This window comes from Carassius auratus, chromosome 12 (assembly GCF_003368295.1).
Source record: "Carassius auratus strain Wakin chromosome 12, ASM336829v1, whole genome shotgun sequence".
NCBI lineage: Eukaryota > Metazoa > Chordata > Actinopteri > Cypriniformes > Cyprinidae > Carassius > Carassius auratus.
Genome location: NC_039254.1, coordinates 14820794 through 14840866, shown reverse-complemented (window position 1 = coordinate 14840866; position 20073 = coordinate 14820794). Strand labels below are relative to the sequence as shown.

Below are 20073 nucleotides of genomic sequence, written 5' to 3'. Positions count from 1 at the left end.
TGCTTTGCATCTTAAAGGGACCATAGATATTTGTAAAGTGCATTTAGAAAAGAAATTAAATAAATCTGCCATTAATTATTCACCATTATGTTGTTTCAAACATATAAGATTTTCTTCCATGGAACGTAAAAGAAGATACCTTGGAGAATGTTTGTGCTGTGCTTTTACATATATTAAAGGTGTAATGAAAACCATGGAAGTCTCATTGCAAATGTATAACCTTACTTTGATTAAACTTACCACTCACCACTTATAAGGTAAAGTAATCAGATACTGTGTGTGAACTGTATTCTCATGCAGAGTCAAGAGATCAAGCTATTCTCATGCAGTTTTCCTGCTCTTTACTCTCCATTTTGTGATCACACATAAACAGAAACTTTAAAATGCACATTTGAAATAATCAAAGCAGGCCCTTGAGAATCTGCCAGGGGGACAGACACTCAGATTGCATGTTTAAATGGGAATGCACTGCAAAGATAAAGCTCAATACAACAGATCGTGGGAACAAAAAAAAAAAAAAAGAGGCCAGAAAAGGTTTCCACACAGTACTCCCACAAAATATCTCAAATACCTTTAAGAATACACAAGCTACTGAAAACGATATGTGAATTATATGTTGAAACCTTTACTTTGCAACATGGGAAAAATAGTGCGATTGAAGTTGATGTAACAATGTCATCTGTTGACAACGCACACAGTGAAGAGGTGGTACATTTTCAATGCAATTCAATCATGTCAAAGCATTTATATTTAAGGCCTTTAGCAGATGCTTTTATCCAGAGTGACTTACAAAGTGCTTTAGGTTCATAAAGCAAATACTTAAAAAAATTAGTTTTACACCGATTCGAAATCTTCAGTTATGATCATCCTCATAATTTTAATAACCAAAATAACCATTACATAATGTAGCATGTTCTTGCTTTACAAATGACACAATGCAAAACTTGTACCTGTTTGAAACTGATCAAAATCTGCATATTAAGGCTTTAATGTCTGATGTGGGGAAAAGACAGATGATGCATACATTTAGCAATAGTGCAGTGAGTTAAGGCTCAAAGGTGTCCCTTCTGTTAATGGTAGCAATAAAATGAGCAAACATTACATTCATTCATCAACAGTCTTAAAAACAAAAGCTGGGTGAAGCTGGAAAAGACAAAAAGTAGCTGAAAACGGTTTAAACAGATTTGCAATACGGCATATTCTTTTTCTATACAAACACATTCATATTTACAATGACAACAGTAAAAAGTAAAAAAAAAGTAAAAAAAAAAAAAAAAAAACACATTTCCTGGTTGTTCTGCTCATTCTATTGAGAATTGTGCTCTCAGAGAACACATGGTAAAGAATAAAAGATGAAAAGAAAATACAGACACAAACACCATGTAGTAAATGTGAAAAGCACTGATGTCATGCTGCAGCAAAACAGTGATGATTTTGTGAGATATTGTTCCATAACACGGCCTAGCATCCACCTGGCCACAGCTAACCTATCCGAAACAACGGACTTAACTGCAGTCCAGCTGGCTAGACCAGGAAATTAATCATTGGTCTACTTTGAATATGGATGAAATGATAGCTGTGCTATCCTAAGTGCTTTCTTGTGTAATCGTGTTCCACGTGTTCAGCTGCAACTCAGTTTGCAATTTATCTGGTAACTCTGGGAGAATCCTAAAAAGCTCACCAATAACAGGAGTCTAAGATGAACTTAAACACAAACTAGTGGAAGAAACACTTCAAAAGGGACCTCATATGTAAAGCAAGTCTATTTACACACGCTTTTACTCACTTCCTTGCACAATTGTTCAAACTCATTGTTATAACTCAGTATATTCAAAAAAAAAAAGAATTCAGTGGTACCAGACACTGTTGAGCAGAAAAGAGCTGCAGGTGTGTTTGTAATAAGAAAGGAGACTAGTCTTTTCTAATGTTCACCATTTAATGTTTTAAGTGTCTGGCTGAAATATAAAAAAAGCTTTTAGAACCCACCAGGAGGATTAAAGTCTGAAAGATGTCTAAAACGCACTGAATCTGCAGCAGCCACGAAACACAAGAGTGTTCTCATGTGAACACTGCAAGAAGTCACTTACTAGGGCATCATATTTCACTCCATAATCAAAAAAAAAAAAAAAAAACTGCATAAATATTTATTTTTTTCTTCCCCATTACAACTACCGCATTTTTTGGACTTTAAGTCGCACCTGAGTATAAGTCGCATCAGTCAAATTCGTCATGATGAGGGAAAAAAACATACAAGTCACACTGGACTATAAGTCGCATTTATTTAGAACCAAGAACCAAGAGAAAACATTACCGTCTACAGCCGCGAGAGGGCGCTCTATATTTTAGGAAAATACGGTATATAATTTGTAAGGAAAATGTGCTCATCATTAAATTAAAGCCACAATGTAAGAAAAATGTATTGCTCGGAAATCCAAATATATTTCTAAATAAATGTTAATATTTTAGCTATACACACAGTTGAGCACATTCCAAATTAGACTTTTTTTTCTAATGCATTATAATAGCAAAGGCCTAATTTTAATTTTTTTTCTTTCTGATTAAAGGATGAAATATGACCTGGACAAAGTTTTGGCAGACTCCTTATTACTGCAAATAATTTTGCTGTCATGCTTTTAAAATTGTGATTACAAGGAAATAACCAAATACATATTGCTGCATAAGCAGGATGACTTATTTTATCATTTTTTGAGGCAGCTGCTTGTGAATTATTAACCAAGAATTCAAAAGCGATATTGGGCCGCAGTTAAATCCTTTAAAGGCCATTTGACCATGATTCCATTTGGAGTACAGAAGCACAGCTGTGGCTTTCTGGAATGTCCTGCTGGTGCACTCTGGTTGACACTTCTAAAGTGTCTGAACACTGGAAAAATACTCAACTATGAAAAATATATGACCATGTCATTTCCTAAGTAGTATATTTTTGTCCGTCTACAATCAAACAATGGTGGCTAAAGGCATAGATCGCTTGAAACAAACTAATGCCAAAGCAATAAGGGCTTGCTAAAACAGCGCTTTACACTGAAGTGATGTTCACTCCTCCTGAGCTGGAAATGCCTTTACCTCACACCATCTTAAGTAGACACAATCAATGCTTCCATACACAGAACTATGAACACAACACAGATGAATGTTTCAGTGCGAGATGAAGAAGACATTGAGGATTCTTAAGCCTTTGGCTTGAGGGATGTTACAGTGAAGCAGCTCTGTTTTGAGTCCCTGCGATGGCTCACTGATCTATGGCTGCAAGGACTGCTGCATGGCGGGTGGAGGGGGAGGCGGGGGCTGGACACCACCCTGGGTGTTGGGGGAAGGAGGGGGTGTAGGCCGCTTGAATTTGTCTGGACTGTTGCTTCTCCTTGGGGAGGGTCTCTGTGGGGGGAGAAAAAAAAATCTATAATCTGACAAATGTGATGTTTATAAGAGCTGAAGATTCATATCAGCCCCGTCTAGTTTCCACGGATAATGTTCTCAACGAGTAAAGTTCAGATGTCATGCTGCACAGTAGCTCAGGTCATATTACTTTCCCTGATCAATACAAATTAACATTTTATTTTCAAATGACTTTTATGTTTTTGAATGCTATTATGCTCAGCGTTGGAAAGGTGACTTTGGAAATGTAATAGGTTACAGATTACAAGTTACTCTATTTAAAATGTTGCAAGTAGGGTAACGATTTCAATTGCTTTATTACATTTGATTACTTTTTTTCAACTGTTAATCATTCTGAAACATTTAAAGCAGGCAGGGTTAACTCTGCAGTAGTACTCAACACTGATTACTGTCAGACTTTCAAAATCCTTCTTCACTAGAATTAACATTATAATAATTTCATTTTAAAACAGCCACCACAATGTCAGACTTCTTGCACTTCTTTTTGCTTTTTTTGCTTGTGAAGCCTGAGTGAGTATGTGAGAGTCTTCTGCATAAATCAAAACAAATGAGTGCAAGAGCACTCACAAAAGTTATAGATGCATACTTTAGATGGAGAAAAAAAAGACAAGAAACGTATAATATGATTTAGGTATGCAACCAGGGCCGGCGCAAGCTCAAATGCTGCTCTAGGCAGAGCACAATCGTGCCGCCCCCACCTCACATTCACAATTAGGGATCCTTAAGATGCATGTAAAACACTTTTTTTATCTATGAAATTACACTAAAATAAAAATGTGCAAGCATGTTTTCAGAGTTTTTTTTTTCATTCTGCAAAAAGGTAAAAAGGGACACAATGCATCAGCTGCGTATACATTAAAAATAAGAGTGATTGGTTATCAAAGGTGAAAGTGCAATGACTATATTACAGTAATGTACAGTTATAAAGTTATACTTATCATTCAGTTAGTATTCGACAGAAACAATGAACATATGTAAGCAACAATTATATGACGTGATCATAATGATTAAAATACAAGGAAAATTTGCCAGTTTTCATGGTGATTCTTTGTTGGTGTCAATTATTCCAAAAATGTGGCCGCCCATGTATACATGTACATTAACTTCTGAATTTACCATCAAAAGCAGCTTGTGATACTTTCTCAAAAGTCTTAATACTTGGCTATAATGAGCTAAGGTTGTTTTCTGGGCAGGTTATGTAGTAAAATAGTCAGTTATGTCATCTTGTGGCTCTTAGATCAGTGGAAACACAAGCTGGTTTCTGCAGACCATTCAGTCACAATTGGTTGAAATGTAATCTAAATTACCTTTTGCGCATAATAAACACATAAAATCAAGATATAGTAAAGACTAGGCCTGCAAGGAAACTGTGCTAATTACTCAGATGACTCTGCAGAAAGCTGTCCTGAATGAACTGTTAGGTGAACTGGATTAAGGCGCAGTCACATTAGCAAAATGTAAGTAAAATCATGTGGGTAAAAAAGTTCCACTGTACATTGTCACAGTTCACACACAAGTCACTTTCAAATCAAGCATCTTTCTGTAGGTACATGTGGGAAATTAGCATGATCAAGCTAAATATCTCTGGGGAACTTTTTTCTCTCTCTTAAAAATCTTTTAAATGACTGGATATTGCTCACAATATTTCACTGAACAAAGGTAAGCGTGAATGCACCTTTATGGCCTGTTCATAACAATGCAAATGTTCCCCACAAAAACTGTCCACATGCTATTTGTCTGTTCAGATTTGAAGATGCACTCTCTGACAGTAGGTGATGCTTATAGAAAAGCAGAAATAAAGTGGTTACTGGAAGAAAGTGAGTAAAACAGCATTTACATGTTTCTAACAGACATTTCAAATGTTGTATTTGCTATGATGTTTCTCAAACAACATCTGATATAAGACTAGAGTGACAACGGAAGCTATTTCTGGACTGATAGTGACTGCCACTCAGTAATACCCTGTTCATGATCTACCAAACTGTAGTTTTATGTAACAGCTGTGGTTCTGGGCATGTGACTAAAATCCCAAATCTTATTGGTTGGTAGGGATGGGTCCCAAAACTGGGTATTTAATTTGCCCTGGGGCTAAATTATAAAAGACCAACTCGATCTCATGATAGTGTGTATAAATAGCATGTCAAATAAAAACAAAAACTTGTGGTATTGATACGCAAAAGTTTACTTTGGTGTGTATATGCTTTACAATGGGTAGGATTAGGGTCGTGGGGTAGATGTGTATCATATGTACGCAAAAACTTTGAGAAATCGAGTTTTTACAATATATTATTTATTATTTATTTTATTTTTTTAAGCGATATGGTATGAGGCAATATCACCTATATCAACATACAGTACTTTGATACACGCACATCTGAAAAACAGAGGAGGACACAGAGTGAGCTGCTGTGGGGAAAGTGTATAATCCAATTTTTCCTAAACATCATACATACATTTTTAATAATGTAATAACTCAAATAAGTCAATTAACGTGTATGATATAGTCAAAGTACAGTTTAAAAAGGCTTGCCCCATCAGATGTTCTGCCAGACTCATGCTGCTGACAGAGACGGTACTGGAGCTTTAACACATTTGAGATGTGCTGTTTTCCTCAGTTCATAAATTACACTTCACAGGTTTATTCTCCATCTATTAAATGTTAGCCGTGGAAATATTTCCATTTTGCTGTCAGGAGTGCATGAGCCTTCTGCATGCGATCCTCCGCTCAACTTCATAGACTTCAGTGAACAAGCACCGCCGCGCATGCGCAACAAACAGACAAATGTACCATGTGTAGAATTCTAAACCCAAAAGTAGGGTAAGTGTATTTTATGATAGGAGTAACTTGTAAAGTGACTATTGTGGGTGATCAAAATGTAATGCAATTAATCTGTGCTCTTGGTTTTATTTTTATTAGCTTTTAGTTTATTGTATTTAACTTCTGCTTTGAATTGCATTGTTTTTGGTTTTAGATTGTAATGTTACATTGTTAGAATATATTGTGACTTTAGCCCCTGTTTTTACACATAATATATAGCATTGCCTCCATGGTTACTTTCACTATATTTGTTTTTATTGCCTTAAACATTGTTTCATTGGACAACATGTAAAAAAAATATCAAGATATACCGTATATCAAAATTCAGCTCAAATGCTGAATTTATATCTAATGCACGCCAACAAATTTTGTATCGTATTTCATGCACACGCAACTTCTTCGCTTCATTGTGGCGCACATTCGTTCCTCCCAAAAACCAAAACTTCAGCAGATTCCCTTCAGTTATGATATTTTGGGAAACAAAGCCCTGAATATTAATGTGAGTAGACCTTCAAAAAAAAAAAAAAAAAATGCAACCACGGTTAATTGTATCTTTGTTTTTTATTGTATTTGTCTGTTTGTTTTTTTCTTTATGACGGACGGGTTTTTGTATTTTTGTTGCACTTTTTTTCTCTCTCCCTCCTTTCTGCACTGGCTGTCATCTGATAGGCACACTGATGAGGTGGTGTGATGCACCATTGGATCTCAACAGTCAGAGAACAGAGAGCACATGGTAGAAGGGAGAGGATTTTTTCCACATTAATTCATTTATTTGGAATGCCAGAAGAACACATTATCCGAACATATCATTTGCCAAGCCATGTTATTTTTAATTTGCTTCAGGGAATAAAAGAAAACTTGGAATCCTTAACTAGGAGTCAGACAATACCAGGTCTATCAAAACATCTTTTTTTTGGCCTCTGGTTTGTTTTAACGTACTGTGGCTTATTTTGTTATTTTCTATTTGCGACTACGCTAATTTGTTCTGCTCTTCGTATATTGCATTGGTCGATATGAAAATGAGATTTTGCATCCGTGTTCTTTACTTTGTGCAACGTTAGTAAATCACCTGCAGAAATTTCCCCTCCCATTGGCGCGGTTTTGGAATTGGGCTCTCGCGTTAATTTGCCATTTTTAGTAAAAATATACATATAAAATACCATAAATATACCTTCTTACGCCCGTTTCACACATCCTCCTTCTGCGGTGTGTATGCGTTGCGTATTTTTTTATACACCCATGTTAACGGATTCCAGCGTTCACACTGCACGCAGTTGCGGTCCGTCAGTGCGTTCCAGGAGCAGTGCGTCTGCAGCAGTGCAGCGATCGTTTACGTACCGACTCTATTTTTGCTGTGCTGCATGCGCTGAATTAAAGTAACAGTGCATTGTTCGCGGTAAAAATGAACATGGATTGACATGGAAATGCAGTCATTTCACAATAAATGTATACTAATCAAAGCCTACTGTGTTTCACACGCAACACATGGGTTTTGGCTAGATTTAAAACAAGAAAAGGAGCAACTTTAGAGAAACAAGGCAACATTATATATGCACTTTCAAAGTGCCAGAAAAACTAAGTTATTTAAGACCCGTTTGATTGCGTGTAATAAAGATTTAAATGCAAAAGGCACTAGAGTCGACTGTTTCTGTCAGTGGTGAGTTTTAATTTTAAATGTTTGTGATATCCTAACAAGAAAAGTAGGCTAATGTTGTGTTTAAAAGTGTTGCAGCTTGTTCCTAGCAGTCAAATGCATGAATAATACGTTGTTTATATTTGAATTTAAATGTGTCTATGAAAGATTGTTACTGTACTGTGATGAAAGAGTACCACAAAGCTGAAAAAGCTTTTTGATTTTATTTTTTATTGTATTTTTTTTTTTACCTGATTTGATATCAAAATAATGGACAAAGCTTGTGTTTTGTGGCTTAAACAGCGGCGGATCAGTAGCGGACTGCAAACGCGCCCTGTGTGAAAGCACAATGAGTTCATGCTGCTTCAGCACAACATACGTAACGCAAACGGACTGCATACGCACTGCTGACGGATTATATGTGAAACAGGTGTTAGTCTTATGGAAAAGCAATTAAAATAAGTAAAAATATATATATATTTCATGCATATATCCGTGACAGTCTTAACAAATACATTAACAGAGAGAGATTAAAAAGGAAAACAGACAGTGATGATGGTGCAGAAGGAACTCACTGCAATGCCGTGAGAGGCTCCTACATGGACATGCAGGCCGGGTGTGTTGTAGTAGGACATGCCTGCTCTGGTCAGCGTAGTTGGTGGTGTGAAGCCCACTGTGTGACTCGCATGAGACAACCCTGCAGAACAGAGCATGCGTAGAAAAACAGCAAGGCCTTAGCAAATTCCTTGAGGTGCATTATAAACAACATAAATATACTGGTTGCCAATTACCTTGCAACAACAATCAATGTGGATGTCATTCATCTTTGTGTTATACCAATCAGTTAACAAAATATATACATGTCAGTGAATAACATTTTTTGCAGCTTGACAGATCCAGTTCATTATGTTGAAAAGTGCAGCCAGGATACTACTCCAGAATTCATCTTTTGTGACTCACAGACGTTCCACAGGTTAGGAACGACAAGAGTAAATGATGACACGATCCATACATTAACACAATTTTCAATGCAGATTAAAATGATCAAGTGAATTAGGAAATGTACATAAAATATTTTAGCGAGTAGACCTGGTGTACCTGGTGAGATGGGTCTGCTGGAGGATGGGGACGGGCTGTAGGGAATGGGGCTGGATACGGTACGGGAACGTAGGCCTTGAGCGGACATCTCATTAAAGTACCTGCATAAAAACAGATGGAGGTTAGAACGGAGCATGTGATTGAAGCAGTAGGTGTTACGAAATGATCTGGGAATCTATGCAAAACGTTGATTATACAACACTTTTCTGAGTGTGTTTTTGTGCTGGTACATTGACTGGTTAGGCCTGTTGTGGCCAGCTGACTCCCAAAGATTTCATATTCTTCAAACTGTTTCAATTCACAGTTGTGTGAGAAATTTCTTTACAGAGCATTATTTGGCAAATGATTACCAGGGTATTTTTTGTAACCTTATTAGATGTATGCATTTTTTGTCATATTACTACATTTAATCAGTAAATTCAATCAGAATAATAAGACACTGTAGGCTGTTACCAGAGCCGTAACCTGAACATGTCATGCAATAAATTATCCAACTCTGTAGGTTAACCATGTATTTTTTATGTCTTTGGAAGGCTTTTGTCATTTTAACACATTTAAATTCACATATATCTTCACCAACTTTTTTTTTTGTCTTTCACCTAATATATTTACTTGAAGTACACCTTCAATAAAATATATTATAATAATTATTACATTTGCATGTTCATTGGTTTTGGTCACATAACATGCAAGTAAACAAATAAAGTAGTTAATTTTCTTAAAAGTTTTTTTATTACTTTGATTTTAAAATGATTTATTTTATTTAAACCTTTTCATGATTTAATAAATGATTTATTTAGGTAATAGCTTAAGGCCATTTGTGCAATTACTATCATCACGCAGTAACAAGCCTTCCCCCTTTTTGTTGTTGAGTTTTTAAAGTTATTTGATTACTCCATAATGTCAGTTTCACTTTCCACATAATTAAAACAGCAATTATAATATGATTATAGACTATTCCTGAAGCCCCTGCACTACTGCACATATTGCATGTCTCCTTTGTTTGACACAACCCTTTCTTGGAGTCTGTACTGATGAGTTAGGTCAGGTGTGGTGTTTTGGGGAGGGGGTTACCTCTCATCGTCCATCTCCAAGCTGGACTCGCTCTCGGAGAGCTGCCGGCACAGTGCCTCCCTGCGCTCCACCTCTCTCTGGAGCTTCCTCTGCAGCCGGATGTTCTCCTCCCGCATGTGGCGCTCTTCCTCTATGTACTGAGCCCTCTTCTCGGTCTCTGTTGACACACACACACACACACACACACACACTAAAATGAGCAGATCTTATCTTTATGGTGAAGTCATGCGGTAACAGTGCATTTGTTCATGTGCACATCCATGAGACCAAATGTGGTCAACATGATAAAAAGCATGTGACTGACAGAAAGTTTTGGCCCAGTTAATGGAAATATGATGACGCATTAGAGCATATGTTGTTATTTTACAAAAATCTAAATAGCATTTTTTTTTGTATTGTGGTAAACTATTATAGGTATTATTAATATTCTGAATTCGGCTTTATTTTTATATATTTTTCATTTTTTTAGTTTAAATAGGTTTTAGTAATTTTTTTGTGTTTTTGTAATTTTTATTTATTAGTTTTTTTTTTCTTTTATTAATCTTTACTTAGTTTTTTTGTTTTGTTTTTATTACCGTTTTAATCATTATATTACATCAAATTAAATTAAATGAAAATGATAAATCCGGCTAGCTGAAAAAAATAAATAAATGAATAAATAAATATTATATGTGATTTCTGTGATGCAAAGCTGAATTTCCATCAGCCATTACTCAAGTCTAAAGTGTCAAATGATTAATAAAATCATTCTATAAGCTGATTTATTATTAGAACTATCAATGTTGGTATCTGTTGTGCTGTCAAATATATATATATATATATATATATATATATATATATATATATATATATGGAAACTGCAATACCTTTTCAGTAAAAAAAGTTAAAAGAGCAGCATTTATTATTTATATAAATATAATTCTTTCTAATCTTAGCATTGCTAAGAATTCATCTGGACAACTTCAAAGGTGATTTTCCCAGTATTTAGATTTTTGTGCACCCTCAGATTCCAGATTTTCAAATATTGTCCGATCCTAATAAACCATACATCAATGGAAAGCTTATTTAATCAGCATTAAGATGATGTATAAAATAAATCAAAATTTCGGAAAATTGACACTTAAGACAACTTAAAACTTAAGTTTTGTGGTCCCATATTCTTGTCAATTTATGTACTGCCATCTAGTGGCAACAAAACATTATACCATTTTTAAAAAAAAATCACCGGCTATAATTGTTAAAATAAGACTTCCCTGTCACTTTTGATCATCAAATGAAAAGGAAAGTTATTTCAGGCACAGCACAAGTTATTACATTTGGATAAAAGATTACAAATACAAAAGTTTTCTTGGCAGAATATTCATAAAAGAATAGATGAACGCGTGCTATACTGGTTGTCGAAATAATAGGGCGAGTTTTTATTTTATATTGTCAAAGGACAAGAGTAAATGGAATGCAGTCCAGCTCTTACGCTGTAGCTCTGCAGTGCGGAGGTTCTTCTTCAGCCGCTCCACCTCACTCTTGAGGAAGCGGATGTGTCGCATCATATTCTCAGGTGAGTCGATCTCCATTGAGATGTCTCTGGGGGACGTCAGAGCGGAGACAGGCTGGTCAAGCTTCTCCTGAAGAATCCTACAGGGTTGGAACAAAGCAGATCTGTAAATCTCTTTCATCAGGAAAGAAAGCATGCAGATATAGCTGACCTATTAAACACATAAGCAGGTGTTCAACACATGTAGGGCACTTTAAATATTCAAAGTGGCATTACAGTGTTTCTATGTCTGAAGTGAGCTGTAGCAGTGTTCCCCAAAGCAGCAGCTACTGACACAAAAGAACTGCACTGGCCTTTTTTCTGCTTCCAGTTTGTCCATGCGTTTCCACAGCCGATTCACAAGAGCTTCTTGTTCTTGCTCTAAGGTGTTCTCCAAGTCGATCTTTTCACGTCTAAGCTAAAAGAACACAAAAGAGTTCAAACAGATGCAAAAAAAAATGTCATCAGCTCAATGCGCAAGATTTGAGGGAGTTACCTGCTCTAAGGTGAGCTGTTTGGTGATCGTGTCGTTCTCCAGCTTTTTGATCTTCTTCATCAGTTTGTTGACTTGAAACTCCTGCTCCTGTTCTAAGTGCTGCTCCAGTTCGGCTTTCTCGTGTTGTAACTGAGCAAGAAATGGAGAAAATGGACTTCAAACTGATACAGCTATGAAAATAATGTGTACCAGACTGAAGCTGTTCAAGCCACACATTTGAAGAATTTCTGCCGGAAAAGCACATGCTTTTGCATAGTTTGCATTTGTTGTTTTATATTCATTGCAAAACTCATAAAATTTGCATCTCTAGTAGTAATGGTCTTCTAGTGATAAGTGGGAATTTATTTGGCTTTATAGATATTCTCTAGCCAATAAGTGAACATCAATTGTTATTGCGGTGCATTATGGGATTGAATGAGTGCACTCGTCCACTATGGTTTCGGACACCACTACGGATGGCTGTCCCCTCCTATTTAAAGGTATAGGGGGCAATTTCAGACACAGGCCTAGTATTTTTTTCTATATAGCGTATCGTCAGCTCTTTACAACGTTGATAATCATAACATTATTAAAGATATTGAGCTCCAAATCAGCATATCAGAATGATTTCTGAGGGATCATGTGAGAGTGAAGATCGGATCAGATATCATGAAAATCATTTGGTTCCAGTATTTATTTTTCTTTTTTAAATGAAACCGTTTACAGTTTGCAGCTATAACTGGAATTTGTCGAGTGCTTACAGCTGCATTTTCATCAAACTGCAACCCATGACTCAACATTTTCCCATCTGTGAGGAAATCTGTAAAACCACGGGTGACCATATGCTTCTCTGCAGCTCTCTCTTCCCCACTCCATCTGTGGCTCTTTCTCTCATGTTCCACAGGACATTGAGGACAAACAGAATTACCCTGACCCTTTAATTTAGAAGAAGTTCCTTAAAGACAGCACTGCTAAAGCAGTTCCCCTAAAGTGAATGAATCACTGCCTCAAAGTCAGATAAACCTCAACACTGTGGTGGAACTGGGAAACTATTTGAGGAAGCTTTGGAAGGTGAGTCTAGAAACGGCAGTCTATCACTCTTAACAAGGTTGTGTGTTTGTTTAAATGACCCCAGAAGACTTGGTCAAGACTGCTTACAGAGCAGACCTTGAACAACATTTCCTGTACTCCTCCTCAGTGTCTTATCACTGGAACTTTGAACACAGATGTGGTAATCATCTTCCTTCACTGAAACATGTGTTCTGTGTTTGCCATGCAATATGTGCTCAACACTCGCTGCTCTGCCACAGAGAACGAATCCAATTCAGAGACCGGGTTTCTGTCGATTTGTGCTACCCTGTCAGATTTTGCTACCTCCCATTAGTACAATTTGACCAGGAAAAATGCTGCAGATAAAATGATGGTTTATGTACATCTATACCTACCATAACCCTAAACCTATCCTTACAGTAATGCAAATACAGTAATTATGTGTTATATTCACGGTTGAAGCTAGAAGGGATACAGTTACAGGAAAATGGCAATAAATATTTTTTTTTCTATGTATTAGATTGTTTTTTATTAAAGTCTACACCTATCCTATGCCTAAACCTACTCTTACAGTAATGCAGATACATTAAATATTGTTGTTTAGCATGAGAAAATGGACGCAATATTGATGTGCGCATGCGCAGTAAACCCTGGTAAGAAAATCTGACGGGTCTGATAAAACGTCAGGGCACTGGACGAGAGTTGAGCACTTACTTGCATAAGTTTTCTGGAGAGCTCATTAGTGAGGAACTCTTCTTCCTCCTCATAGTTGACCGCTAGTGTTTCTTTCTCTTTCTGCAGGGCCTGAATCTTCTTGAAAAGGGTGTTACTGATGAACTCTTCTTCTTGTTCTGCTCTCGCTTGCTAAAAAAATAAAGAAAACATTTTTAGAAAGCAGAACAATGTCAGGCTACATCTGCTGAACATACACCAGTAGCAGGTAATAGTTGTGTTTCATTAACCCTATATTGTTGACTCTGAGCAACAAACACATCTCTTCACTTTGTTTGTGTATATAATCACAATAAACGGTTGATGATGTGGCTGTGAATAAATGAAGAAAAAACTTTTTGTTCAAAGAATTGTTAACCTCAAATGAAAATCTGCTGAAAATGTACTCACCTTTAGGCCTATAAAATATAGATGTGTTTGTTCCGAAACAAATTTAGCATTTTTATATCGATACAGTATCAGCAAACTAAATATCGCGTTACTCACATGTATTGATATTTTCTTTCACCCCTAGGAACCCCTATGGATTTGTTTCTTATAAACATGCAGCTTTTCACTTCACAAAATGTTAATTGATGGAGTGCAGTCGTGCGGATTATGTGTGGATTATTGTAATGTTTTGGCTGATGGCACCCATTCACTGCATCCACTGCTAAGCAAGTGAAGTAAGTTATGTTAAATTCCTACAAATATGATAAAGAAACTCATGTACATTTTGGTTGGCCTGAGGGTGAGTACATTTTCAACAAATTTTACAGAGAACTAACCATTCCCGTCGGATGATCATTTTTTATTTTTATTTTATATTAATTTCTTTTTTTTATTATTTGTGTACTGTATTTTTGGATGTTTCTTGCTCTCCGAGAATTGCCACTCTAAATTTCACTACTGCAACTTGTGAATTTAATTAGGATAAAATAACAACAACAACAATAATAATAATAATAATAATAATAATAATAATAATAATAATAATTTGATATTATTATTCCTATGATAGTAATTGGCCATATATTGTAAAACAATTGCAATGTGAAATAAATGAAAATGATTTTTTTTCCCCGCCAGGTATATTATTTTACCTTACTCTACGGTAGGGAAATTGCAAAACTTTTGTCCTAATTTCTACACTTGCAAGCAGGGCCTAAAACTAACTTTCACATCTGTGACTGGTGACTTCAGACAATTAACAGCCAGAAATATTTTTCCTTGCCATGAAACTTGCTACTACCACAACAACTAAACATACTTAATTTTTTAAAAAGCCATTTGAAATTAGAACCAACCACTGCATTTTAATCAGAATTTAAAAAAGATTCTCTGAATGAGAATGCAAATTCACTCTCTGACAACAGGTGGCGCTTATGGATCAGCAGTGATAAGAAGGGAAAAAATGCCATTGAAACTTTTAAAGTCAGTTCCTTTCAGAAATACATTCATATCAGTGTTAATTTTCACAGAAAAGTTTGATTTAGTTTTAGTCATGGTCTTTTGACTAAAATGGCATTTAGTTTTAGTCATATTTTAGTCATATGAATTGTTTTTAGTTTTAGTCGACTAAATCTACAGTACATTTAGTCGGCTAAAATCTAATGGGTTTAATTACAGTGTAATGCATTTACTGTATTTTCCGGACTATAAGTCACACTTTTTTTCATAATTTGGCTTGTCAGGTGCGACTTATCAAAATTAATTTGACATGAACCAAGGGAAATGAACCAAGATAAAATATTACCGTCTACAGCCACCAGAGAGCGCTCTATGCTGCTCAGTGCTCCTGTAGCCCACTACTGAAAACATAGAGCACCTTCTCGCGGCTGTAGACAGTAATGCTTTCTCTTGGTTCTTGGTTCTAAATAAATGCGACTTTTAGTCCAGTGCAACTTATATATGTCTTTTTTCCTCATCATGACGAATTTTTGGACTGATGCGACTTATACTTAGGTGCGACTTATAGTCCGAAAAATACGGTATTAAGCATTTCTTATTTTCCATTAAACACAATATATAGGTTTGATATTAAGGTTTTATCATGAAAGACACTAATTTAACTGCAGTGACACACAACATGCCTTTTTGTTAAAATTAAATAAAACCACAAAGAGTACTCGCGTGCTGTGAGACGTGTGTCAGTGTCTGCGCTCTGAAAACTGGCCCGAATTGAGTTCTCTCTTGCGTTGTCAGATTTATCCATATGTCTGCTCTTCTATTACTCCCACATATTGACATTTTTTTTAACATTTTTTGCACATTCAATAACAGAGTTCACTGCAGTCACTGAGATGCTGAAAACATTGGATCAAGAGCAGATTACGTGCACAAAGTGTGCGCTTCCCTTTGAAACAAGCAGCGTAAATTGAATTGATAAGTCATTTAATCATCATTATTTTTTACACCCTTTTACTGTAACCTTTCCTCCCCCTTAGTGGGGATATCATTTTACAAAATGTATAACAGTTTTAGAATCAAAACTTTTTATAATCTTGACAAAATATATATCGTTGGAAAGGTCTCCAGGTGTCTCAAGATTCCATATTTGGTGGTTATTTTGTGATAAAAGTAATATTGAGAGAGAAATTTTGAAAAAATTGCATACAAAAAAATTCAGTAGACTTTGAATGGCACCCGGTGGCTAGTTTTGGTATAACGCCTAAACAAAATTGCATAAGAACCTCCTTTTTTTTATATCAACTTCAAACTTGGAACACGTTTTTTTTTTAGACACGTTCATGGCTCTAAATGAGAAAAAGTTAAAAAATTTCTGGAAGAAAAATATAAGTTAAATAGTGTTTCATATACACTAAAAATAGAAATGAAAGCTCACTTTTACCATCTGAGTCTGAGGAAGTACCAACAGTACCAACCAATTCAGTACCAACAGCTCAAAAATCAAAATGGGTCAAATTGACCTAGAACATAATACAAAGGTTAAGCTAATAAAGCTTACAGCTTAAGAAAATGGCCTTCTTGACTAATAAATGCAGAACAAAAGCCTGCACAAGCATGAAGTTTGTTTCTAAATGCAGCTGCAACAATTTAAAGAATTGTTGGAGGTAGCAAAAGTGGGCCTAGGAAAACATAATGAATGAGGATATATCAAAGGCATTTCAGGACAATGGTTTAGTTAGAATTTACACAGACAAGCCAAGTTCATCTGGCTTGTATAGAGACCAATGTGCAATGCACCCTAAAACCCATGTGCATGACATACAAGGAACTGAAAGTCTAACAGAAAAGTTGTTATTTCTACATATAGGTGTTATTGAGAAGCCGTCTGCAGACCCTGAGAGAATAGGAAGTGCATGATGATGAAGAACTTTACGCAGATAACACAATATAATTGTCAAACCAGAGACCAGCTGCTTTCTCTCTTTTGAGTGTATAAACACATGCTGACACCTAGGGGTGGCCGATATCTCAATATTTATGCATTTAACAGACGCTTTTATCCAAAGCTATATTAAGCTCTATTCAGGCTATCAATTTTTACCTATCATGATATTACCTGATAATTAAAATACATCGATATATATTTTTAAACACGATATGGATTTTGAAATATCGTTTATATCAATATATTGTTTATATTTAATTCTGATTCCGCCAATTTGTTTGTTTGCCTTCTCTGTGCAGTGCTCGCCCCCTGCCTCCTTGATTTCGTTACCCCTCCCCTCGCATGTTGTCTCATAAACATGGCGGCGTCCTCAACCAGCCTGGAGGCTACAGAACTAGTATCAAAAAAGGACAACTGGCTCCATTATATGGAGATACTTCGGTTTTAAGGCATTTGACTAACGGCAGGCAGATGTCTACTGTAGGGCCCTATGATTTCTGCGATGCGGAAAAGGCAGACGGAATCGCGGAATCCAGTCATAAAAATTGAATTTACAGTTTAACGCGAAATGTCACAGAATTTGTCAAATCTTGAATGAATTAATCAAAAGTAAATCATTGCACTCACATCAAATCGCGATATGGACTAATATCTGTAAATATTAAGCTGGAAAAGTCTATTTAAATATGAATCCTGCATGTTCTTCGTGTCTTAATGAAGCGCGTCTTCATTCATTAAACTCACGGAAGCGCGCGTGATGCTCGCAGTGATTTCAGCGTCTTTCCTCTCACTAAATAAAGACGTGAACAAATGAGGAACATCTCCAGAACTGCACTGAGAGTCACTTCATGAGCAACTGACCATTTGATTTGAGTAAAACTAGCGTCATATCACATCATAGACTGTATTATCACATACAAAGAACTGTAAAGGTACGGTAACCCTTCAAAATAAAAGTCTGCTTTATTTTAAAGACAAGTAATTACCAGAAATCTATTACTATTGTTCAGCAGAATGTACATAGCCTTCTACTTCTATTAAAATGAAACGAACATAATTTTTTAAGGAATAATCACACAACATTTCTTCCATGTTTTATTTTTAATAGTAAATCTTATTGTAAATGTAAAATTACTCAAGTCTTTATGGCGGTTTTTCCCCACTTCCACTGTATCTCATGCTCTTAAATGAAGAAAGTAGCCTACTCTTTGTGATTGGTTTCTGGTCCTTTGTTTTAAACTATACATACATGCATGGTGCTGTTTTTATTTCAATTTTTTTAAGCAGCTTTATCAAGTATATACGGTTTATAAACATTAAGCACTTTCTTTCAAAGATAGTACATACACCCCCCCCCCCCCCCCCCCCCCCCCAAAAAAAAAAAACAAGCAAGCAAGCAAACAAACAAAAATGTCAAACATTTTATATGTCAGTGTTTACAGGGTTACAGTGTGATACTATCAGCTCTAAGAGGCCACATGACTCATAACATACCCGCAGAATAATCACTAACTAACCAAAGCTAGTCAATATTGTGTCAATAAATGAGTTATAACGATTGTGCTCTCATTGGCACATGCTACTGTACTTAACTGTAGTGTCACTTAACAAAAATGAGACCACGTTTTCATGAATCTTGAATTTTAAACAAGATACTGATTCAGCTTACTCAACTAAGATTACAGTACATACTGTATGAAAATGAGGATTATGTATTAAAGTGAAGTATGAAAATGAATTACCCAAAGTAAGTTAATTCTTATGCCAAATTAACTTTGTATTGTGCTGCTAGCTCATGCTTCTTAATGTTTCTTAAGACTCTAAACACAACCAAGGGGGGCTAAAAGGTGCTTGTTTAGTAATTTTCTTTTTAATTAACAAGACATAACGAAAAATATGAGACAATAAAGGTTATACATTAGCACATTAGCTTCAGTGAATCTAAAATGTACACTGTTAGCTACTGTAAATAAGTTTAATAACACCTGAAATGGTTGAACTCCTCAGTATTATTGTGAGATGTCATGAGTATTCAGGTAAATAAGTAATAATTGTCAAAACACGTGTGAATGACTCACTATGGTGACACTGGCTTTGCGCAAGTCTCTGTTCTCCTCCTGCAGAGCTTTACACTTCAATTTAAACGTCTCGAGCTCGATCTTCAGCACTTTATTCTCTTGCTGTAAAGAAGCCAGGCGGTTCGTCAACTCCTCTAGACGGAATGAAGAGATAAGGATGGAGGAGGACAAGGATGAGGAGCACTGAGGGGTGGCTCCGTCCGTGTCGCTCTCACTCGCACTATCCGCCATCATTGAGCATCAGTGAGAGAATGGGGAATGAAATACTACTGTAGCATGGGAGTCGTTACAGCGACCTCTAGCGATTTGATTCATTTGAGCGAATCGGTTCCTTTAAACGGTTCGCTCTGAAAATGGGCGGGGCTTATAGCTGTTTAAAGAACTTACTGTATGTTTAGAATTCAAGGTATCATTATAAAGGTGTAAATTATTGATTCGACAGCAGCAGTCATGTGGTAGCTGTTAATTTTCTCAACGCGGATATGATTTAGCTTGCAAAAAAAAAAAAAAAAGCTGGACACCAGGGTCTGGTTTCGGTATGTTTGACATTTATAAAATTCATAATAAGTTACGTAAAATCAACTGAATGCAGCTATGTTAACCTTAAATGTTCAGCTAGGTAAGTTCATTATTACACTCTCATAATGTTCCAAACCCGTAAGACTTGTTTATCTTTGAAGAACAAGTTAAGATGTTTTTAATATTGTCTCAGCATTTTTGTGCTTACATTTAAAGCCCATGCAACCAAAAATGGCCAAAATGGCCTCAAAAAGTTAATAAATTCCAAGTATTCCATCCAAGTGAACGAAAGCGGCTAGTTTGGAGTGAAGATTGTTTTG

The 20073-nt window shown here is 36.0% G+C and overlaps 1 protein-coding gene across 1 annotated transcript; it reads right to left on the bottom strand.

The window, feature by feature from the left end:
- Positions 1-316: 316 nt before the first annotated feature.
- Positions 317-19493, bottom strand: LOC113111936 (coiled-coil domain-containing protein 6). The gene is made up of 9 exons (XM_026277198.1): positions 19235-19493; positions 13805-13954; positions 12062-12190; positions 11880-11983; positions 11506-11666; positions 10035-10191; positions 8961-9061; positions 8438-8559; positions 317-3390 (listed from the first exon to the last, which is right to left on the bottom strand). Exons 1-9 carry the CDS (start codon positions 19466-19468, stop codon positions 3256-3258), a joined length of 1293 nt encoding a protein of 430 aa, XP_026132983.1. The 5' UTR covers positions 19469-19493; the 3' UTR covers positions 317-3255.
- Positions 19494-20073: the final 580 nt, after the last annotated feature.

Bases quoted from the DNA above. Each gene is read 5' to 3' on its own strand.
- LOC113111936 (XM_026277198.1), bottom strand. From the start codon at position 19,468: ATGATGGCGGATAGTGCGAGTGAGAGCGACACGGACGGAGCCACCCCT. The intron at 12,191-13,804 runs GTAAGTGCTCAA...TTTCTTGCTCAG, and splicing joins TCTCCAGAAAACTTATGCAA to TTACAACACGAGAAAGCCGA. The intron at 8,560-8,960 runs GTACACCAGGTC...TCTGTTCTGCAG, and splicing joins CAGCAGACCCATCTCACCAG to GGTTGTCTCATGCGAGTCAC.